Here is a 22,777-nt window from a genome sequence, read left to right on the forward strand (position 1 = left end):
CATTACTTAAAGCAGGGCTTTAGCGGTCACAGTAAAACCAGGACTTCAGCCTCAAACCACAATTAAAAACCACTGGAAGTAACAGGCATCCCTTCAGATGTTATGCATGCAAAAAATTCAGCAGTGGATTATACCAAATTTAATATTGGACCTGCTTCTAAGCATGAAAGCCAACCCCAGTTTGTTCAGAATCCTAATATTAACAAAACAAACCATCTTTTTGGTTTTAAAATTTTATTGCAGTGATTTGACCAAGTGTTACAGGCTGAGTGAAGTCACAGTGCACATGGCATTGAGTGCCACCGTTTCAGCAACCAGAAGGCAAATTTGTACAAAATGCAAAACCCATGTGTCACGTTTTGCCCATTCCTTTACTTCATTCTCTATAAAAGGTGTCAATTTCTTCTTTGTACATCTTGTGAACGACTGGCCTCTTCAATTTCATTGTGGGACCTATAGGGGAAAAGCAGGGAATCATCATACACAAACTATTTGAAAGGCAAATGGATGACAGACAAGCAAGTCGTATGAATTTAATGGAGGCAACACAAGAGCAAAATTTCAAGAAGCCTCCATTTAACAGCTGCCTGTGTTTACCAAGCTCCCCGCCTGAGATTGAGAAGTCCCGTGGCAGAATGGTCCACTTCTGTATCTTCTGTGCGTTAGATATGGCCCTCGCGTTGACTTTGTCTACACCCTTTTGGATGGCCTGATGCACTGCTGATTCCTTCAGAGTTGTGATATCAGATATGCAGGTGGCAACCACACCATGGCACCTACAGAAGTCCACCATCTCTGGAGACAGCTCATCTGTTGGGGTTCCAGACTCGTCTACAGCACACTGGAAGAGGAACGTCAGCAACACTGCAGTTAAATGACCGGACGTGGTACAGATCACCTGCAACTCGATCACTACGACAGCACCAAGTAGCAAATTGAGGACAGTCTAGAAGCATCCATGGAAGCAGGGTATGAGGGGTCAGATTATCTCATAAGGGTTTTACGGCCAGTAGCTGATAAGTTTGCTCCCACATGGGAATAGACTGCCTGCAAAGCCCCAAAGAGCAGATTAGGAAACGTTGGCCAAAGCCATCTTGCATTCATTGTCACGTGCTTTACCTTGAGGGTCAGCAGCATTGAAAGGAACTTTTTTTTGTCCCCCACCAGCATGACATTGCTGACAATGGGCAGTTCCTCCTTCACCCGATCCTCAATAGCCACGGGGGGGATATTCTCCCCACCTGCTGTGATTATCAGCTCTAACAAAGAACAGGACAGGATGTGAAGAGTCAAGGTCTAGTGTAAAGGCCATGCTATTCAAGATGCAATTCATGGCACATGCCATAAGCATAGTTTTGATTTCAGGGACTAAATCAGCCCCATCCAGCACTCACAATATTGGCAAGGACATGCTGCTACTGTCCATGCCCAAATTAACACCCTTGGCACATGCCATCAGGTGTGCATACCCTTTATCCGGCCAGTGATGTACAGGAAGCCATCGTCATCGTGCCTGCCTAGGTCTCCAGAGTGAAGCCAGCCATCCGAATCCAGGGCCTCTGCAGTCTTATCGGGCATATTCAGGTAACCCATAAAGACGTGGCGGCCCCAGAAGCACACCTCGCCGGTCCCATCTACATCTGGCTTATCCAGTTTTGACTGAGCACCCGGGAGCTCCTTGCCACAACTGCAGCATGCAGACAAGCGTGAGAGACTTATTCACCTGCTCAGTGCAACATGCCCATACAATTCCCACCCTGCCTTCTTCCATTCTACGAACAAAACACCCATTTCCTAAATGCTCCACATGCACTAATCGCTAGCATTTCCTCAAATCAAGCAGGGGTGAGACTGGAAGCTAATCCAAAAAGAACCAGTTACACAAAAAGCAGCTGAAGACTCATTTCTCACCTCATGATTCTGAAGCCTCCACCCCAGGAGATAGTGTGAGGCCCAGTGCTCTCGCTCATGCCATACAGTTCATAGATGGGTATGCCCAGACTCATGAAGTACTCCAACGTGTCCTTGGTGATGGGGGCAGCACCTGTGAAGCAGGAGTGGCAGCGGTCCAGGCCCAGAGCGTCCCGAACACGCTTGAAAACCAGGTTGTTTGCAAGCAGGTGGCCCCAGGGAACTGTGGGATTGCTGAGCCCAGAGGACAGGATTTCCCCTTAATCACCAGCACATCAGACACTTGAAACCATTTAGGCCAATCCAAGCAGTCAGTCAGTCAGTCAGTCACTTACCCATTCATGGCATTGTAGCTGGCCTGCAGCCCAATTGCTTTGGCCCAATCTGCAAACCATTTCCTCAGCGTGGAGGACTTTGCACCTACGGATTTCATCCGCTCCTGCATCTTTTCCCACACCCTGGGAACACCCAGGAAAGTGGAGGGTCGCACTTCACGCAGGGTGTTTACCAGTGTTCCCTGAGTGCACAGAGCAGTATAATACCAACTGCCATTCATGCAACACAGGTGGGCTCCCATATGCCATAAGCCAATAGTCTTACAGCTTAAGTCAGCCATTGTTATAGCGTTACTATATGACCAATAGCAAAGAGTTTAAGTGAGAGGAGAGAAGGCAGGTCAGGTTTCCTGCTAATTTCAGCCAATAACTCCCGTTTAGTCCTCTACTTAGCATCACCACATACTGCACACACTGCTGGGTGGGTGAGGGGGGGGGGGGGGGGGGGGGGTATTCTCACCTTCAGGGCATCTGGGTCTGCAAAGTATGTAGTTGCTGCAAAACGCATGCCAACCCACATGTCATTCACCTGCGCAGCAATGTGGCTGAGGGGCAGGTAGCTAACAACGGTCTCGATGCCTTTGGTCAACGCCGTCATGGTTCCTGCTGCGAGGGACACCCATGTAATCTGTCAGCAGAGCAAAAAAAAAAAAAAAAAAAAAAAAAAAAAAAAAAAAAAAAAAAAAAAAAAAAAAGTTATGGGGTTGGGCATAAATTACAGGAGGGGGATTGTAGCCCCCCCCCCCCCATAAATCAAAACCAGCTCATACAACCCCCACAATTATGCTTCCCCTGTAATGGATGGATACCTCACCTTCCCAGGGTTTCAGCCAAAGTTACGCCCTCGGGGTTGGGTGAGCCAAGAGGGAGGGGGGAATGTATTCAAACCGTTGCTACTTCATTTATAATGGATTTTTTTTTTTTTGATAGTCTATTTGATACCTTAACGCAAATGTCAAACCAATACTGTGCCCTGCTATGGTAAATCTTTAAACTCTGCACACTCAGTTACTATTAGCCTGGTTTATCTACTCAAGCATGAGAACCTTAACTTCAGCAATTTACATTTTAGTGCAAGTCCTCTGTAAGGAAGAGTGTGATACAATGGTACAACTCTAAAATGTAGTCACATTTCAGCTACACACCAAAGTGGAAAGGAATACAATAAAATAGCCGAACGACATCCAAGCCAATGGCAAATAAAATAAACCCCCCCCCCAGACACACACAATCCTTCACTGCACCGGGTGGGTGGGTGGGGTAGAACACTACAAGCCAGTCCATCAGACTCACGTTGTCATGGCTCAGCATAGCACCTTTGGGGTTTCCAGTGGTACCAGACGTGTAGATTAAAGAGCAACATTCATTGGCCTTCTGGCTATGGATGATCTCATCCAGGGCATCATCAGACTCAGCCACACCAAGCTGCATGAACTCCTTCCACTGCAGAATGGGACAGAACATCAGCTCACATTGCTCTAAACATCTGCTTAACAATCATGCAGAGCATCCATCAAATCACAACGTTTGTGAACAGAGGATCCCTGGTGACTGCGTTGTAACAGCCTACCAGGGAATTCATTTGCATCGTCTTACCGTGTACACATTTGGCAATTTCTGCTCAAGTTCATCTTTGTATTGAACAATGGCCTTCAAGTGTGGTAGCTGATCTTTTACCTAAAATGAAAAGCAGTATGAAAACCCTAGTTTTTCCACTATAGGAGAGTGGTCACACACACACACACACACACACACACACACACACACACACACACACACACACACACACACACACACACACACACACACACACACACACCTTCAGAATTTTTACAAGTTGCTTATGATTCTCAACAACCAGGATGTTGGCTTCACAGTTGTCTGCCACATACTGACAGGCTTCAGGTGAATTTGTGGTGTAGATCCCAACTGCCAAGCCTCTGTAATGCAGGTAGACAAATTTACATTATGTGTTTTGGTGGATGTGTAGTTTTGGTGTCTACTTAACAGGCGACGAAAAAGAAGACGTTACCCAGCCATAATACACCCAATGTCAGCAATGAACCACTCTGGTGAATTAAAGCCAAGGATTCCAACACCATGGTAACGTTCTAGTCCCAACTAGGGAAGGAGAAAAGTCAGTGAAGACCAACAGGCTTCTTAAACGGCTTGAACATTCCAATTTAAAAAATTCAGGACACATTCAACCACCTCAGTAAAGCTATCCACATACAGACAGCCATTAATGATTAATCAGTATCTATAAGCAGACGAGAGAGACCTTGAGGAAGCTCTTTGCCGCCGCACGGCACTGCTGGTAGTACTCCATGTAGGACAGAGTCACCCACTGACCCTCCTGCTTGAATACCAGTGCCGGCAGGTGCCCATGATTGGCTACCGTCTCCTGAAACATCTGCATGACCGTCATGGGGGGTGCAGAACCGACGCCCGATGAGGCCGTGCGCAGCTTTACGGGTTCCTCGCGGACAGTACTCCACAGATGCTCAGCAGGGGCCAAGGAAACTTCCGGTTTGAGCTGGAACGTCTGCTCTGGCTCTTCATGGGAGAGGCAGCAGGAGCAACACACACACGGCATAAGTGACGCAGACGACAAAACTTCGATAGGCTGGTCTATAACAGGACAGTCTATAACCCAGCTGCCGATTGACAATGGCAGCGCCTGCAGCCTCTGGTCATGGCTTATTGGGAACCTGGCCTCCGCCCTATCAAGTGACAGCAGCAGAATATGGAATGCCTCCAACAACCAATCAGGTTTAACTGGCTCTGATTACATGGAATCTGAGCTATGAGTGGAGTCTTCAAAAAGAGGTGAGGAAGTGATTTAGCACAACTTGAGTTGAGATATTGATCACTTGAGCCCCCTTCAACAAAGTTTTATGCACCCCATAAACATATTGGACAAAAGGAATTAAGCTTTGGAATACACGTGCTACAGAAGCAGATGATTAGATATTTCTGTCTACGAGTCTTTACCTTTAAGTGCTGCCGAGCTGGACAGTTTGGTCAGGGCTTCGGAGCATGAACCAGGCTCTTGTTTTTTGCTCCCCGGTTTGAAGTCCAGCAGAAGGTTGTTTTCCACGTCCACCTGGGGGGCTGCGCCAGAGCCTTTGGCACCCACCCGCTGCTCAGAGCCGGCATCATCATGACCAAGCGCTCCATTGATGACAGCGTTCCCACCATTCTGCATGTGCGACGTTCCAGACTCCTGTACAGTGTCCACCTTCATGGTACGCACAAAACTAGAGACCAAGAGAGCCATTAAACCTCTGCCCTTTACACAGTTTAGTGAATTAGGCATTAATAGAAAGCTGGACATCTTTTCAAAGAAGCAGATATACACAAATTCTATAGATCCGTATTTCATCTTCTAGTAGTCCGATGAGGCATGGTGAACATTTCCAGACTTGGACAGGAGGATCAGATACACACCTCTCAGACTCATTTCCCCCAACTCCAGTATAAGCAGGTACTTCTCCAGTTTTCCCAGGTCTGCTCACAGACATCTTGAGGTCCCTAAATACAGAATTATATGAATCAAAACTAAAAGCCTTTAATGCTTCGCTAGGCTGGCAAAGGGACAGCGTTTCAGTTAAAAGTTCCAGTAAAAAGTTCAGAACAAACTAGTTTTATAGTCTAGTTATTGATAATTACTGTAGCAACAGCAGTTTTAGACAGAGCAGCACTTCATAGAACAGGTTCTGCAAAGAAAATCTTTCCTGGAGTAAAGTCATGTGGTACCTTTTCATTGAGTATTAGGCACAGGATCCTTAGAACGTCGGTGTCCAGAAAAGTCAGGCCCAGATCGGGTGAAGCTTTGTCCTCTTTAGAAGAGGACGGACTGTCTGGCGAGGGCTTTTTTAAAATCCAGCATCATGAACATTTCACAACGTCTCATCACTGAGCAACCAGCTTGGGGCGGCGGGATTACTCAGTGCCCTATGCCACTTAAAGACAGCAGTGTGGGGAAACACACGTCTGAATGCTGTGGTCAGCTGGGTCAGAAGGGGATAATCGCAGACACAGCCTTTCACATACATCTGCCCCAAACGTATGGGTGAGGTGGGGGAGAGTCAGGGAATCACCACCCCAGGTTCAGAGATCCACACTGATACCACATCCTTAAGAGGTGTATTCACCTTTATACATGATATTGACCTATTGTCCTAAAATTATGAACATTTAACTGCAACGTCATGATCTGTTCTTTATTTACACTGTAACCCCAATGTCCAGTTGACATGGCGAAAGCAACTTAAGGCTTTAAAATGAATGATCTTAATGTTCTTGCACATACATAGGCACCGTTTTGGGTGTTGTGGAGATTTGGGAACAAACTGAATGCTGTATTAAACTAGGTCAAACAAACAAGTTGAAAGAAAGACAAAAGTTAGATCAGGGGAAGTCCTGGCAAACTCAGGTTTGTCTGCCAGATTTAGATGAGAGTTATATGTTTGTTCTTTTACCACTGTCAAATTCAGATGTTCTAGAAATTCATGTGTTTTAGCACAAGAGCCATTTCCTTTGCACTTCAGGGGAAGTCAGCTACTCAGATTAATAGAATCAGGTACTTAATGGTACTGAAAACACTAGCACTGAATGCCTAGAAATATTGCTAAAAACTGTTATAGCAGTTCTGGATTCTAGTCTTATAAACAGTCTTCCTGTTAGTGTAGCACAAGCTAAAACCCTGGGGTCCTTTAAATCGGAGCTAGATAAGATTTTAACAACAACTCTGAGCTATTAGTTAAATTCTCCCCAAACAAGCTTGATGATCTGAATGGCCTCCACTCGTTTGTAAATTTATGTTCTTATAAAATGGGAAATTAATATTTTCCTGTTTTAGGGTATCGGGCAGAAATGTGTTTAATTGGGGTGTGGAATTTCCATGGCAACAGCTATGCTTGCTTTCCTATCAATAAAACGATATTCTAGGATTACGAAGCTGTAGCCCTTCAACTGGCCTTTGTCTGCCACCTAGAGGTTTATTAAAACCATTCAGGTACCACATACCTGACTGGTGACTGAAATGCAAAAAACTTCATACCTGGGGGAGGCTAACAGCTGAAGTTAAGACTTGTCAAGTCTAAAGGATGGAGGCCATGGTAAGGAGATTGAAATGTCGGCGTGTCAGAAGCAAAAGGTCAATACCATTGCAAAACCCAGTAACGCTTACGTGCACAGCCGGACTTCTGTGCAGGGTTACGCAAACCGGCACAGAGAACGTGCCTGACCCAACGGCATTAAGAGGATCTGGTGGTTCTCTGGGAAAGTGTGCAAATCCTTTGGGGTTCTCGGACCTCCTACCTCCCCATTCTAGCAACACAGCAGATGGTTCAACAGACCTAACCTGATGTACAAATACTAGCATTTTAAAAGAACCGTACATTTTTACTGTGATGCTGCGCGACAGCTTTACGTTAGTCACATACTGATACGGCTTGCATTGTACTATCATGGTAAGTCACCTGTAAATGTGTATTTATGATGGAAATAGTAAGCGTTGACACATTACACATTCACACTCAAGGTAACCGCTATGCAAAGGGTCGACTTTCCTTGTAGGTGCCATTGCCATTTGTCTAGCAGTGCACTGTTAAGAAGCAGGCTCCTTGTTTGTTACCAAGCTTGACAGTTATTTAAAACATGACCCACAACACCGATCTGACTATGCTGCTGTCAGAATTTGGGGGGAGGACCTGCTGACGTCAAGCCAGAGGGGAACCTCAGGAACCATGCACTGCGCCTTCACGGGGGCCACGGCATGCTCGGCCTACCATGCTCCCTCTCTGGCCTGCAGAACGGATCACTGACAGCAGAGGAGCAGGACAAAGAATGGCTTGAAACAAATGTTGCAGTAGAAAGGAGCCCCTGGAACCAAATCTTGCACAAGTGTGCCCGGCAGGCAGGCATGACACGAGGGGCAACACAGATGGAGGTGCACCTGGTACTGGTGTGGGGTGGGGGCGCCAAGCCAGCTTGACATCTTAGTTACCCACCACCAGAGCAACTGGGACCGCCACCAGTCCCAATGGACATACCGAGCGGTAGTGCACAGTGGCTGGACAACAGAAGCACACCTCCAATGCACATAGCCAAAGAACTTCCCCATTCGTAAGAGGGGGCAATCACAGAAGCTGGGCAATCACTGAAGAGGACTAGGGAAGATCCTTGAATGCCTCTCCAATGTCTACCGCTTACTGCGGCCAGTGATGAAAGGCTGCCGTCCTGCACAGGGACTGCCCCCTGGCACGACCTGACCCCCCTGCAGCATTTGGGGATGAAGACTTGATGGCCGATGCTTTACCAGGGACTTTAAGGACCGTGACATGCCAGCCACAGCAGTGCCAACTTCCACGGCATTTGTGGGACTGCGCGTTAGACCTGGGAATCACCAGGACAGCCAACCCCAAGGTCCTCCACAGCATCAAAAGAACCTTAAGTTATTTGCATTCTGGCATTCCTGACACTGCAAATAGCCAGTAAATTAATGTGTATTCGTGTATAGTCAGGCATCATTTAATAGGAATGCGTTCTGAGAAATATGTGGTGAAATGAGGTGACTGAATAAAGAGTGCACAAGTACAAACCTAGATGATATAAGCCTACTACACAACTAGGCTGCAGTAAACCAAGTACAGTAAATGCATAAACCAGTAACAATTTATCAAGTGTTATGTACTGAACATGATTGTATATGATTGGCAGCACAGAAGATTTGATTACACCAGCATCACCACAAATACACAAATAATTTTCGGCTCCATTATAATCTTATGGGACCACTGCCGTACACGTCATCTATAATTAACCGAAACGTCATTATGCAGTACATAAATGATTATGTCAGGCGTGGCCAATCTTAACTGTGGGTCTGCAGGTTTTTGAGAACCTTTAGGTCAGCTGTTCAAACCCAGGTGTGACAGCTCCTCAGCCAATCAGTCCGCTAATTAGTAATCCAATTAGGGAGTTGAAGCAAGACCCTGCATACACAACAGCCATTTGTGGATAGGATTGGAAGTACCATCACGTTGTGCGGCACATACTGAATGAATCAGTGTTTATGCTGGTATTTTTACCGCCAAGGTAAAATGCATCTAGTCAGTCATCTGATCCAACACCTTGGTGACAAACCATTCCCACCCTCCACCCCATGTGCACGCATTACATTAATCATTTGGTTAATGGCACCAATAATATTACGTTGTCATTTAATGGACGATCCTATAAAGCTTTAATATTATACGTAACATAGGTAATTTCAAAGGAAAAGAAAACAGACGAGGTAGGTAAACAGAGCAGGCATACATTTAGGTGGGGCGACTATACATCTCTCCCCTCGCTGTATTGTACCCCACTCACTCACATCGCTATATTTCCGTCATGGTGTCCTCTGCGAATGGAGCAAAGCGATTACCTCTAGTCATTAATCTACTCCCTGGCGACCTTCCATCATGATTGGTAACTTTGCCAAGGCTCCGCACTGAGAGATTGCAGCCGATCTTTCAACATCGGGACTTTCACCCATCGCCGTTTCGATATATATTGCGAGGTCAGCATAAATGAAAGGCTATTTTTGAGGGAGTTTTTCGGAAGCGGGGAGATTATAGAGACTCACCCCCTTTATACATTACATTGATATCAGTTAGGAGTAACACGACACCCGTCACGTTATGGAAGTCTGAGTGGAAATGAATATTAGTCTATCCTGCGTTTTTACCTGGTAGCCTACATTAACGGGTTTTATATACTTTATACAAATCGTGTTAACTTGACTGATTCACACGCAGTTAACCTGTGTGTATTTGGCTGATACGTTGTTCGTCTCCAGTGAAATACTGGAGACGGGCAAACGGTTGAAGACTTTAGTAACCGCTAAAAAAGATACAACTGCCTCTGAAAAATAACTGCCCTGTACTAATTCATGTAAATGTTTACCTCCATAGAAGGAAGATGCCATCACTAAACAATATATACTAACGGAAAAGCACAACGGTTTGACTCTGGTATTTTGTCCACCAATAGTACCTCCCCTTTCACATTGCCCCCCACACCAGACCTCTTGATCCACAGAAATCACTGCAATCTTTTTACCGTGGTGCGCATTTGGCAGAAATGCGGAGCTGCAGCCTAATTCACGGTCAAAGGCGCCACTCAAACCGGCCTTTGCTGCCATCTAGTGGCTGATTATTCAGGACCCTGTATCTCTCAAAAGTCTAAAGGATAGAGGTCGTGGTAACGAGAATCCAAACGGTGGCGTGTCTGAAGGCAAAGTTCAGGGTCGTTACAAAACCCATTAATGCTTACGTGCGCAGCTGGACTTCTGCGCCGGGTTACACAAAGCGGCCGGGAGCACGTTTCTCACCTGCCGGCTTTCAGAGAATCTGATGGTGATCTGGACACGAGTGCGAAGACCCCCTACCTCCCCACACCAGCAACACAGCAGATGGTTCAGCAACTCACCTACCCTGATGTACAAATACGAGCATTAAACTTAAAACACTACAATTTTATTGTGGTGCCGCCCAAGAGACTCAGGTTACTCACACACCGGTATACCATGCGCAGCACAGTAATTGTAAACCTATAAATTAACACTTGTATTGGTTGGTATCCGTGTGGTTACTGTGCAGGACGTCGGCTTTCCTTGTCTGTGCCACTAGCAATTAATGCGCTATTAATACAGAGAAACTCCAGTTACAAAGCTTGATTGAGTTTAGAAAGTCAAACCACCACACTTATCCGACATAAGCATTTTCAGACTCCAGACATTTTAATGAGGGAATCCACGGTCATTAAGTGATAAGAAGAAACCATTAGAGTAAGGAGACAAAACACTGGATATAACATTAATTTCCACCAAGACCCTCAGGCACTGGGGGAATTGACATTGCAGGTGAAATAGCGCAATACCCAAATATATATGACGTCTCATTTAACAAGACGGGAAAGACCTTCAGTGGTATCTGGCATGAGTTTCTGTGCGGAGTTGAATTACGACAAATTTAAACCACTTGCACTCGTTTTAAAGGAAAGAAGAAGTCCATAAGCACATATACACCAAATGACATTTCTTGGAAATTCAGTCATATAATTAAAAACCTGTTCACAACCTTATGGAGGTGGATAAGAACGGCTGAAAGGGGAGGAACAACTTAACACCATGATCATTAATGCTAAATCAATTTACGTCTTGCATACTTTTATGGTCAAAATGAATAATGACATTGTCGAGACTGACAAACTTAAAAACTACCCTACCTTTTAAGGAGACTTCGGTAACCTAATACTGATCCGTACTATGCTTTGGAGTTGGAGTCCTTAACTGCGGCGAACCTTCCCTGCGCAACACGTGGGAGTACTGGTACAGCGCGTGCTACCCCGCACCTGTTACTGCTTTCAAAGCAACCATGCCCAGCTTGTTAACTCTGCGCAAATCAGGGTGTGCGACCTTAACCAGCAGCCTGACCAATCAGGCGACTAACAGGGATTAATCTGATGTATTTGCAGAATAAGTGGGAGTTATCTTAGATTTAAAATCTGTTTATTAGCAGCGCGTTTTACAGAATGTCTGGGTGCAGGGCTGTAGTCACTTTCCTTCGTTGGAAGCGTCATTCCAGCAGATACAGTTACGCCTGGAGGAAAGCATCGGATTACACTATAGCGTATCGGGACGCCACTTTAAACGATCTATCCATCCATCCATATCCTAGCCACTTATTTTGGTCAGGCTCACGGGGGATTTTAATAATCTCTAACCGTAAGACTGAGTCAACAACTCGCGCATCTGGCGTGACATTTAGGCTTTCGGATTCTCACGAATTCTTAAGGCAAATCTGTATTATCACATTATAAACCTAAACGTAATAACACTTACAAGCATGTAAATACGTGTGCAGACTTGTCTCGAATTGAAAATCTCGCTCCATCCAGCTGACCGACGTCGGCAGCCCCGCACTAAGAGGTTATTCCGTGTTTTGGCTCCGCGTCGTGCCCTTTCTCTGTTTGCGTGGGGAGTTTAAATGCTTTCCCTGTGTTATATGAGTTTGCTCCAGTTGCCAAGTACATGCAATTAGGCTATAAATAAAGCCAACCAATAAAGTGTATTTTATCTTATTGCCCATAGAACCTATATGTGCCCTGTGATGTACTGGCACCCAGTTCGGGATGTACCTGTGACTTGTTGCCCTTTTACCCAGGGTGGGCTGCAGGGCCCTGTCAGTGATACAATACCAGACCCATAATGCAGATGCATAATGCATCTGTCCCTGTGTTATTGTATTGTAAATGGCCTTGAGGCAATGAAGTAGTATATATATATATATATATAGCAAATATTGCACTGACCAAGAGAAAAAAATTCTCAAATTTTAGACTCTTCATAATAGCCCCCTTTTGCTTTGATGACAGCATTTCAAACTCTTGCCATTCTATCAACCAGCTTCCACATGCAGCCACCTGGGACGCTTCTCCAACAGTCCTGAAGGAGTCTCCACAACTTGTGGGCACAAGATGGCTGCCTTGCACTTACTCTTCATTCCAACTCATCCCGAAGCAGCTCTATAGGGTTTAGGTCGGGGGATTGTGGGGGCCGGGTAACCTGTCACAGCGCTCCATCTCTTACCTAGGTCACAAGAAATACTTACCACACAAAAGAACAAATGATTTTCAGTAGATGTGTCCAGACTTTTGACTTGTACTACAGGTGGAAACCATAAATAGCTGAGAGAAATGCATCTGATAACATCAAGATATCTGAAACAGATTTGAACAAGCTTTGACCCAGAGCTGTCATCCCTATCCAGCATAATCACTGTGTAATAAAATAATCTTTCCGCCAAGTTAAACAAAGAATGTAGATTTGTGCAAAGTATGCCATTTCCAACACAGTTTAGTATTTTGCCCTATATTTAACGTGCTATATATGGTCAAAGGTCAGAAGGGTAGATGTAGAAAGTGAAACTTTTACAGTCTGGTTTGTGATTTTGTAGGGAGGCATCTGAATACGAATTCTTTGTCAGTACCAATATAATATAGTAATATAGCTGGCCTTACAGTACAGGAACATAAACCTCCAGATTACAGTAAAAATACAGTTAAACAGCATCACGAATGGACACTGCAGCTGGAGCTGAGCAACCTGCACACTGTAAAACACTGCACAGTAAAAATGAGTCACGAGCTAAAAGGAATTTTCTCTTTCTAACTTTGTCACTGATCCTTTGCCATGTACATATAGCGATTTCTCATTTTGTACTTTGCTGCATCATCTGAAAACTTCACATGAGTCTTTTGTGGTTTTTATGGAGAAGGGTGGATTTTCTTCAATTTCATTATAGACTTCGTTTTGTTGGCCCTACATTGATTATCATATAAATGCAACTTTATAAAGAATAAAATTACAATTTGAAGTTTATCTTAAATTCTGCTGTCATTCTACCAATTTAAAATATTCATCACTATACGCAAACTCACTGTCTGCTCATCTCTCCCCAAGAATCTTTTTGAATAACTTGTGACAGTGTTCTTCGACACAGAATTGTGCAATGGTCATTTTGAGTAATCCTCGGCAAAGCAGTACATGCTGATTTTACTGTAAGGATAAAAAACACACTGTGGATAAGTGACTAATGCCATTATAGTTTAAACAGCATGTGGCTCTGCAGGTTATGACTCTGTGTGTGTGACCAGAAGGTCACCAGTTGAAATCTTGTGGCTGGCAAAGTGATGTCACTGTGGGGGCCTTGAGTTCGGCCCTTAAGCCCACATTGCTCCAGGGACACTGGCTGAACCAGCACTTTCAAATGTTAAGTTAATTTGGACAAAACCATCTGCTAAAAAAATAAACACATAGTATGCATGAGTTGATTAACAAAAGGTCTTGACTACAGAGGATATCTAATTACATATTCATTATTTTTGATAAGCCGCAGTAGGATATATGGTGAAACACTGATGAATTGGTATTCTCATAGGCCTTTGGAACTCTACCCAACCTGTGCTTGATGCCAAACAACTCAATATGTATACGTTTCAAAACACTTCTAATATTGTTTTAGTTTTGCTTTATCAATCAATTGGCTGTAACATTCACAAATGTTTGATAATGAACTGTTTCCAATTAATGTCTACATTTAAAGCAAGCAAAAGACAACTTCAGATCAATATTCACAATTTTTTCCATGAACCTGTGATATTTAAAGTACATCATAGCTGAAGGACATGGGAAACAAATTTATCATTAGGGACTAACAAATTCTGGAAATTATCCATAACACACCTAATAGCCTCCAGAAAAGACAGATCTATGCATATATTATATATTTTATTAATGCGACTTTCATCGTTTGTGAAATACCAGATTCTGCATGTTGTTCAATTCTGTAACAATTCTGACACAGGGCACTAATACATGATGCAACAAGCTGTTTTAAACACACACAGGCTGTTGGGACAAATCAAGTTTATTGTGAAATTCTCCATGGAAGAATTTTATCGAGTGATTTTGCATTAACAAAACATCAAGCTGTCCTGGAACATGAGAGAACTCATTCTGCGTAGATCTCCAATGAAGACAGGCACTAGAGCTGGTACATCTAGGCCGTGTCCCAGTGCGCAGGGAAACACTCCACTACCCTGGGGGCCACATCATCTGCCGCCCACCCAGGACGTGGACGTGCAGGTGATAGACTGACTGTGCACCATGCTTTCCGTCATTGATGACTGCAAGGCAAGACATGCAAAAATGCTCACTGGTGGCTCTGTGTGACACCCAGAATGACAAACATACATCACTGCAATAAAAGCAATGCATTTGTAATTAGCGTTTGATAGATGCAATTCATCTTGTTTGGTGCACTGGAGTACAGTGTGCTTGGAACCAAAGTACAGGCTTGATGACTGAGTGCATAGAATCAGCATTGGCAATCCAGCCTTTCTGGCACCAGGGAACTAATTTTTCACTCGGGCAACATTTTAGCCATGTGGAGAATTTATGACAAAATTTACTGTAAGGCTTTTGCAGTCGATAATGTGGCGCTTTAATGAAAAATCTGGGAATGCTTCTTCCGCTTTTAGATGGGAGGGGCTTCTCACCAGCATTTACTGGGTTAATATGCTGTTTGTAATTCCTCGGGTTGTGACTGGCAGACGAAAACATTGAAAATGGCTGAACCCAAACCTGAAGCGAGTGAACAGTCAGGATGATGATGCGTTTGGTTGCATCTCAGGCATTGAAAGACTTTAATCCTGGGCTAAACCTCACATGTGCCAAGACCAGCCACACAGATATTACCTCTGATTGTATCATATAAGCCAAATCAAACTTCAGCAACCAAAAACAACAGGAACAAATCAAAAACACTGCTGTGAAACATCCTATGACGTTTTAATAAGTCAGTACCAGCTTAACAGTGTTTCATCCACAAAATTTTCAAGGCCGAAGAAGATTCTGTGGGTAGAAGCTCCTGGTCAAATCATGTCACACATGATGGCATTGAGGTCTCGGCTCTGTCCCACTCACCCACTCGGTACCCCTGCTGCAGGCCTTCGCTCTTGGCTATGTTTTTGGCCACCACAAGGAGGTGCCCTAAGAGCTGTGGAGAAAACAGCAAACAGACGCAGAAAACATGAACCTAGACTGCACTGCACAGAGGGGTTTGAACGCACTTCTATTCACAGACTAATTTCTTTGTTCAGATATAATGGACCATAATGATTCATAAACAAAGAAGCCGTTTTACACCCAGTTTTTTGCTCATTTACTTCAAGCTAATTTTACTGCTGCATGCTCAGCTGAAAACAGTTTTAAACAAGTGCTTGATGTATTTGTAGATAACTTTGTAATATTAACCAGCATATAATTCAAACTTTGTTTTAATGCCATTTTTGCAGTGACTACCATCCCATTAACAGTAACAACTCTTCAACACGTTTAAAATGCTCAAATGCTGACAGTGACAATTACCTTTTTTATTTATTGGTAGTCAACAAACACTATTTATTCCACTCCTTATGCTTCTGCATTATTCATTATTGGTTATATTGACACTGCACTATGTATATAAACCCACGTGTCCAGTGTTTCTGCACTTTAAATATTGTGAAACTCTCCTCGTTACTTGTCGTTAGTATGTCACACAGTGGTCCTGGGAAAGAAGACTCTTGTGTAACCACTATGCTGCATTTTATCCTGACGTTATTGATTCAGAGATTTTTAATATGTTACTTAAACTACCGCTATTATTGTATTAAAGCCTAGCAGCAGCATTCCACAAAGCAGAAAGTTTTGCGTCCTTTCATTCACAGCTCACGTGTACCTGTGCGTCATCATCTTTGGCGTCACTAATTCTTGGGATCGGGATTCTGGGTATAACGAGAAAGTGCACGGGTGCCTGTGGATTGATGTCGCGAAATGCCAGGCACTAACAAAGAAAACAACATATGCACATCGATTTAAGATTTCAGCGCCCAGCGTTGTGACAACCATGAGATCGGTAACAACCGTAAAAGCACAGAACACTTCGAGTTTAATTAGCAGATTTTCATCCCACGAGATCCATGACAATGTTGAATTACAGCGGATGATCTCTGTCTCACCTTGTCGTCTTCGTAAATTATATCGGCGCGTATAGATTTGTCGATTACTTTAGAGAAGATAGTGGGTGCTGGATTGCCGTATTTTTTCGAAGCTTCGGCAGCCAAACGTACTTCGTCATTCCCCTTACCGGTGCAAAGACTCCTCTGTCATAAACAATATCGTGCATTTTAGATTAGTTCGAATACTGCTAAAAATATTGCAGAGCCTTGAAAACCTTTGACCTCGAAAACACATAAAACACACATCATACCTCTGCACAACAGTAGACTCTACGTGCAAAAACCAATGCAGTGAAATGAAGGACTCTGCTTTTACCAGACTGTGACATCAAACTGAGAGTTAGAGAATTCATCCTAAAATCCTGTTATACTTTATATGCGTCAGTACTTGTTTTCAAATCTAGTGATATCTGTAACGTGCAAAACTGTTCAACCCCTTCCGTCTTCCTTTCACAGGAAACCAATATGGCGACCACTGCACCCATAAGCGCATTTACTACAATGAGGTTTCGTGTCAAAATTCACACTTCATATTCGTGTTCAACAATTGATTTAGAAAAAATGAAAACGTCTGTTATCGCTTATGCTAGCAAGCTTTTGGGTTCTCATTCTTCTCGGGTCCCTATTTTGTCTTAAGACAGGATTTCTTCATACCATCTAAGAAAATCTATATTCACTGGAAAATATAATTTAGGATAATCACTTAATAAAATAAAAAATATATATTTAAATAATTTTAGCAACGCCTTCAGCGAATTACTCAACTACAACTTGATCACGACGTGGTAAAAATATCGCGAGATATATCCAGTTCTCGTTTATCCCATGAACCGTCTACACATCTGTAATTTCATTGGTTGTTCTGGTAGGGAAATGGTGACATAATGCGCTGTCATCCATCAACGACCAATCAAAATCTAACTTTTAAGAGGGGTAACTTCCCTGTACTATTGGTGCAAGAAGCATGGCGGCATGGATAGGGTCGTCCTTGGTATCGACGTTAAAGCAGCGACTTGGCTTTACGAGCTGTCGAGTTATCCACAGTGAAGCTTTAAGCAGTGTGAAGAATGAGCCCGTATATCCGGCAGTTGTACCTTCGTGGACGGCGGAAAGCAAATCAGCTAAAAGACGGAGGTTAGATGAGTACTTTAACAAAATACGGTCGTCTGAAGTGAATGATAAACTTAGATTGCTTACGAAAAATCAGAGAAAGAAGTATGTGGTGCACCCACAGACATTCGCAATAAATGCGGACAGATGGTATCAGCATCTCACCAAGACTGCGTACCTCCCCGGTCTTCCCGAGAAATTCACTGCTGCTGCTGCAGGGGCGACGGGACAAAATGCCACCACGACCCCATCAGTCATCGACGATCAGACGTTTTCCGAAGTCCGGTCGTTAGTTTGCCATACGATTTTACAGGAGAATTTTTATTTGAAGAAACGGAAGCCATTCCTGGATAGATCACAAGAGCATTTCGTCGCACCCTTCCTGTCAAATCTGGTGTCAAACATCATCAGGATTTTAGCAAAAGACAACCCGATCCTTTTGGAGTCAAGTCTCGGTAGGTCCAGATAGAATTTTTTTATTTCACCGACAAAAATGCCCATCCCTTCGAGAGATCAGTAGCTATTGTAACACATCAATTGTACAGCATTTTGTTGTAATATAATGTTTTGTGACTAATACACATATCTCTTTGTGTTGTGATCTAGGAGCTCCTGCCTGCCCCCCAACAAATGTAAAAAAAAACAAAAAATGCCTTTTCTGTTGGTGTAAATAAACAATTTGTCTGCATGTTCTTCTACAGACTTCAGCCCGGATGTTAATTTCTACTGGTTGAGAGGAGAGAGGATCATTCCAAGGGGACACCGGAGTGGCCGTGTTGAGCCAATCAGGTTTCAGATTGATGATAAACCACACTGTCAAATAAGAATACCCAGACAGCTGCCTGAGGTAGGTACTCCAGGTTACTCAGGAAGGATATCTGGGCTCTTTTTATGTCCTCATGTACAGCAAAAATGGTTCTGTTACGCACAGTAGTTTGATATAATGCTGTTGCTCAGAAATACAATAGTAATATATGTTATATTGTAATGCATTGATCTTAATGCTTTACACTGTTGGATGAGGTTGCTTTTTGGAGGCTTTTTGATGCCCACTGGTTTGTTTGGTTTTCTCCCCAGTTCTTGCCCTTGGAAGCGAACGTTTCTGCAGAGGTTCCTGTGATTGGCTATGCCCCAGACCTGATGCCCATGTTCAGGAAGCAGTATGACAACAACATTTTCATTGGTGTGTTGGAGGACCTCTGGCTACTTCTCTGGAGGGCAGAAAAATGTTGTCCACATAAGAACACTTTTCGCGTGGTCCCGGGGAGTATTCCACAAAGCAGGAATTTTTGATTAGCTAGATAAGCCAAATCTGAGGATTGTCTAATAGAAGTGTCAATTCTTTTCCGATTGGACAGTTTTCATATTTGGATTAAATTATCCAGCTATCTGGGTAATCCTGCTTTGTGGCATACCCCCTAGTCTGATGGCAGTTTGTTCTGTACAATTATTTTCGTTATGAGAGATCACTTTCCGGTTTATAATGTGCTCTTCGAAGATACCTCTGTTATATGTCTTTCAAGGACAATGTGGGCGGTGTATTTGTGGCGTTATAAAAGTGAAATGTTTTCTCAACATTTACTTTTAAGGTTCTGTAAATGGTATTCAATTGAATATATTTGTGTTTTTATTTAATATTTACATTCTTAATCATTTTTCACGTTAAAAACAAAAAAAGCTTCTTTTATTCAATTGTAATCTGTATGAACCCAAAGAACCATTCGAATCCAGTAATGTAAAATATTATGCCTGTCATTGTTATGATTTTAATATTAGCTATGTTAAAATTGGCCACCATGTATGGGTTGGATTGGGGTAGCAAAACGGATGGAAACATCTTCATCTCCAGTTGTCAATGTTGCTTCACAGAGCTTCGCTCTAGTGCAAAAACCGAAAATGCTGTGGTTGTTTTAGTAGAGGCCAACAATGCTGACCGAGACTGTCTGTTCATGTCAGGGTCAAAGGTGGGAGACTCCTGCCGCTATGGGCATACGCAGTTCCACCTGGTTCAAGACCGGTATCACAGGGACCGGCTGATCAAGGCAGGCCACGCTGAACGGATTGAGGAGGGTTTGAAGGCCAACGCTATAGCTAGTCTGTTTGCCTGGACAGGGGCGCAGGCTGTGTACCAGGGTGAGTACGCTTTCTAGCTGTCTTTTGTGGTTTCCCTGCTCACTCAGTCTCTGTTAATTCTGTCTTGTTTGCAAATGACACATTTTACTTGCCATAAAAATCTAAATGTGTCATAGATGCAGATATTAATCATAAAGGCTATTTAAAGTGGTTTCAGCTAAATATATTGACCTAAAACATAAAGAAGTCAACCTGTGTTGTTTAATGGAAGACTTGGGAATGTCTAGGGATCCATCAGAACGAGCTGGAGTGGGGTGATGGAGAAGGATGTCTGCTCTGACCTTCCCTATATTTAGCATCACAAAAAAGTGTCTTATGTTGCACAGTATTCCATGTATCCATCTTCTAAATGTGTATCTTGGTCAGCATCTTGCAGGGACCTGGAGCATTGCATCAATAAGGGAACTTTTCCAGTGCACCAGGTACCATACTTTTGGTACAAAAAATTCCCTTTCCCATTGATTTCTGGTCCAGTACCAGTACCGACCAGCTGGAGTACTTTCGGGTGGGACTTACAAATGTGTTCATTGTCAATTGGTTATGCAAAAAGCCTGCCTCTGAAATTCAAAATACAGCCACCATCTTATAAAAAGAAAACAATGATAGAGTAAATAAATAAATAAATCAAGCTTGGACAGATGAAGAGACCGAAGCTTTAATTGAGATCTGGTCGGAAAACGGATTCAACAAGGCCTGGATAGCATGATGAAATAAAAAAGAATTGATATAATATACTAGGGCTGCATGATATTGGAAGAATTTCAGATATAGTGATGTGATTTTGTTGCAATAAATATTGGGATATTCAAAAAGCAAAAACGGTTTTAAAATAGACTGAACACACCTGTCTAGGAGTGACTTAAATAACAAGGATGCTCAGGCAAAAGCAGCGACAGGAACCTTTAAACTATTTTTCGAAAATATATACTAGACAGTCTTGAAAGCGAACAATTAATTTGCAAAGCCTGCTGAGTTTTGTTTCCTGTGACAGAGTAAGATGTTTTAAAGAAATTTTAACCCCCCCCCCCCCCACTGTAATGTTCGGGTTAGTATGAAGTTGAATGAAATGATATGAATGAAAAAATCTGACCTCAACCCAACTGACTATTGCAGTCCTTGTGATGTGACAATTGCATGTGTATAACATGCGATGTTGGTATTAATATTGCACATCGCCTAGCTGTATAATATACTATAGCCATTTATAGCGCTGTGATGTCATTCAACGCTGGTACCAGTCTTTACGCCAGTGGAAAACCATCACAAAAAATACCTTTTTAAAGTACCAGTAGTGTACGTTACCTTGTGCAAGCGCCCGAACACCTTATGCTAGGTGAAGTCTTTGCATGTTGATGCTTAGCTGATATCTGTTGTAAGATTGCTTTCATAAATTGTATTTACAGAGAATTTTATAAATTTAACAAAAACCAGTTACAGCATTTATAAACATAAATCAGTGGGCAGTTTTGGTGGGTCCTTTTTTCACACAATTTAGTTACATCACAAATTTATGAATATCCATTTTATAGTACTATTATGGAAGGAAATGTATGATGTATGGCTAGTTACCAGGTTTTCCTGCCAATGCAAACTACTGCTGTTTCCTCAAACCTGGGTACCAAAATGAGGTCCTGACAGGATGTGTGTTTGCTGGTGTAAAAATACTGCTATAAAAATAGAATGACAGCAGTATAAAGGAAGCAACTTTGCATGCTGAACCAAGCACCTGGATACCTCTGTCCTGCCAAGAGCTGTTTAACAGCCCTGTCCTGGATCGAAAGCCTCTCTTCTGCTTGCAGTGGCTTGTTTGTTCGTTTTGAGGAGCACTGGGAATTGTTGCATCTGCTAAACAAACTGAGAGGTTAAGAATTAACATTCCTTCCACCCTAGTGACAGAATCAGTCATCGGACTCGTGACTTTATTCAGGTGTCGCCTGTGTAATGGAACTTAAGTGGGAGTTGTCCGTTAGGCGTGACCTTCATGTCTCTCGTGACCGTCATGTCCCTCGTGACCGTCATGTCCCTCGTGTGTCCGCAGGTTTCTGGTGCATGGAGGACTTGACGCGGCCGTTCGTGTCCCAGGCCGTGATCACCGACGGACGCTATTTCTCCTTCTTCTGCTACCAGCTGAACACGCTGGCGCTTACTGTGCAGACAGACACCGGAAACCCCAGGAGGAACGTGAGCTGGGGCACAGACAGCCTGCCTCTGTACGAGGGCGTGAGCGGCGATCGGGTGGTCGGCCTGGACGATGGCGTCCTCAGGCTTCTGCTCCAGTTCCTGCTGAACAGGCCCCAGCCCACGTGAAGGGCAAGAATTCCCGAGATTTCACAGCCTGAACTGAGACACCTCAATAAAATAGAATTATCTACATTGACGTCAGGTCCTTCATTGTAATTGTTGATGGATTCAGGTTCCATTCAGATATCCAGCTGTTTTATGTGTAAAATGTGCAACTAATTTAATTTTTTTTTTTTTTACTGTCTGCTAAGCAAATATACATATAGTGGTGCTGGCCTCTTAAATGCAGACTGTACTCTAATTGCACATCAGCTTTCAGAAAAATGCAGATATTTCCCCTTTTAGGCTTAAATTCTGATAATGGCTGCATGTAGCATTACCTTTTATGCCAACTTTCTGACAAGAAAAGCCAGAAATAGATGGAGCGGCCC

General features: G+C 43.3%; 3 protein-coding genes across 5 annotated transcripts; 1 reads left to right on the forward strand and 2 right to left on the reverse strand.

Moving 5' to 3' along the window:
* Positions 1 to 217: 217 nt before the first annotated feature.
* Positions 218 to 12,282, reverse strand: LOC111839395 (long-chain-fatty-acid--CoA ligase ACSBG2-like). Of its 3 annotated transcripts, none has more exons than XM_023803268.2 (15): positions 12,142 to 12,282; positions 5,697 to 5,780; positions 5,241 to 5,506; positions 4,528 to 4,802; positions 4,279 to 4,367; positions 4,066 to 4,186; positions 3,843 to 3,923; positions 3,540 to 3,689; positions 2,707 to 2,874; positions 2,247 to 2,428; positions 1,912 to 2,145; positions 1,470 to 1,687; positions 1,120 to 1,259; positions 598 to 841; positions 218 to 453 (listed from the first exon to the last, which is right to left on the reverse strand). In XM_023803268.2, the coding sequence occupies exons 2-15, from the start codon at positions 5,768 to 5,770 to the stop codon at positions 377 to 379; spliced, it is 2,319 nt and encodes a 772-aa protein (XP_023659036.1). In that variant the 5' UTR covers positions 5,771 to 5,780; positions 12,142 to 12,282; the 3' UTR covers positions 218 to 376. The 3 variants fall into 3 exon arrangements, with proteins under 3 accessions (XP_023659036.1, XP_023659035.1, XP_023659034.1); XM_023803267.1 differs by lacking the exon at positions 12,142 to 12,282 and adding an exon at positions 11,526 to 11,698; XM_023803266.2 differs by lacking the exon at positions 12,142 to 12,282 and adding an exon at positions 6,006 to 6,152.
* A 2,428-nt stretch (positions 12,283 to 14,710) lies between these two features.
* On the reverse strand, positions 14,711 to 17,633 carry hint2 (histidine triad nucleotide binding protein 2). The gene is made up of 5 exons (XM_023803270.2): positions 17,114 to 17,633; positions 16,863 to 17,006; positions 16,583 to 16,687; positions 15,787 to 15,859; positions 14,711 to 14,987 (listed from the first exon to the last, which is right to left on the reverse strand). Exons 1-5 carry the CDS (start codon positions 17,213 to 17,215, stop codon positions 14,896 to 14,898), a joined length of 516 nt encoding a protein of 171 aa, XP_023659038.1. The 5' UTR covers positions 17,216 to 17,633; the 3' UTR covers positions 14,711 to 14,895.
* Positions 17,634 to 17,728: 95 nt separating this feature from the next.
* Positions 17,729 to 22,482, forward strand: mrps30 (mitochondrial ribosomal protein S30). The gene is made up of 5 exons (XM_023803269.2): positions 17,729 to 18,427; positions 18,674 to 18,819; positions 19,050 to 19,155; positions 19,929 to 20,105; positions 22,144 to 22,482. Exons 1-5 carry the CDS (start codon positions 17,827 to 17,829, stop codon positions 22,410 to 22,412), a joined length of 1,299 nt encoding a protein of 432 aa, XP_023659037.1. The 5' UTR covers positions 17,729 to 17,826; the 3' UTR covers positions 22,413 to 22,482.
* Positions 22,483 to 22,777: the final 295 nt, after the last annotated feature.

Source organism: Paramormyrops kingsleyae, chromosome 2, assembly GCF_048594095.1.
Source record: "Paramormyrops kingsleyae isolate MSU_618 chromosome 2, PKINGS_0.4, whole genome shotgun sequence".
NCBI lineage: Eukaryota > Metazoa > Chordata > Actinopteri > Osteoglossiformes > Mormyridae > Paramormyrops > Paramormyrops kingsleyae.

What these genes read in the sequence shown, in the direction of transcription:
- LOC111839395 (XM_023803266.2), bottom strand. An exon ending in ATTGGGTGTATTATGGCTGG is followed by an intron (nt 4,187 to 4,278) that starts GTAACGTCTTCT and finishes CCTGCATTACAG; the next exon opens with AGGCTTGGCAGTTGGGATCT. An exon ending in CATCACTGGCCGGATAAAGG is followed by an intron (nt 1,260 to 1,469) that starts GTATGCACACCT and finishes GTTCTTTGTTAG; the next exon opens with AGCTGATAATCACAGCAGGT.
- hint2 (XM_023803270.2), bottom strand. Translation starts at nt 17,215, where the DNA reads ATGAATTCTCTAACTCTCAGTTTGATGTCACAGTCTGGTAAAAGCAGA. An exon ending in TAATTTACGAAGACGACAAG is followed by an intron (nt 16,688 to 16,862) that starts GTGAGACAGAGA and finishes TTTCTTTGTTAG; the next exon opens with TGCCTGGCATTTCGCGACAT. An exon ending in GCAGCAGGGGTACCGAGTGG is followed by an intron (nt 14,988 to 15,786) that starts GTGAGTGGGACA and finishes CTTGCCTTGCAG; the next exon opens with TCATCAATGACGGAAAGCAT.
- mrps30 (XM_023803269.2), top strand. Translation starts at nt 17,827, where the DNA reads ATGGCGGCATGGATAGGGTCGTCCTTGGTATCGACGTTAAAGCAGCGA. An exon ending in CCTTTTGGAGTCAAGTCTCG is followed by an intron (nt 18,428 to 18,673) that starts GTAGGTCCAGAT and finishes GTTCTTCTACAG; the next exon opens with ACTTCAGCCCGGATGTTAAT. An exon ending in TACCCAGACAGCTGCCTGAG is followed by an intron (nt 18,820 to 19,049) that starts GTAGGTACTCCA and finishes TTTTCTCCCCAG; the next exon opens with TTCTTGCCCTTGGAAGCGAA.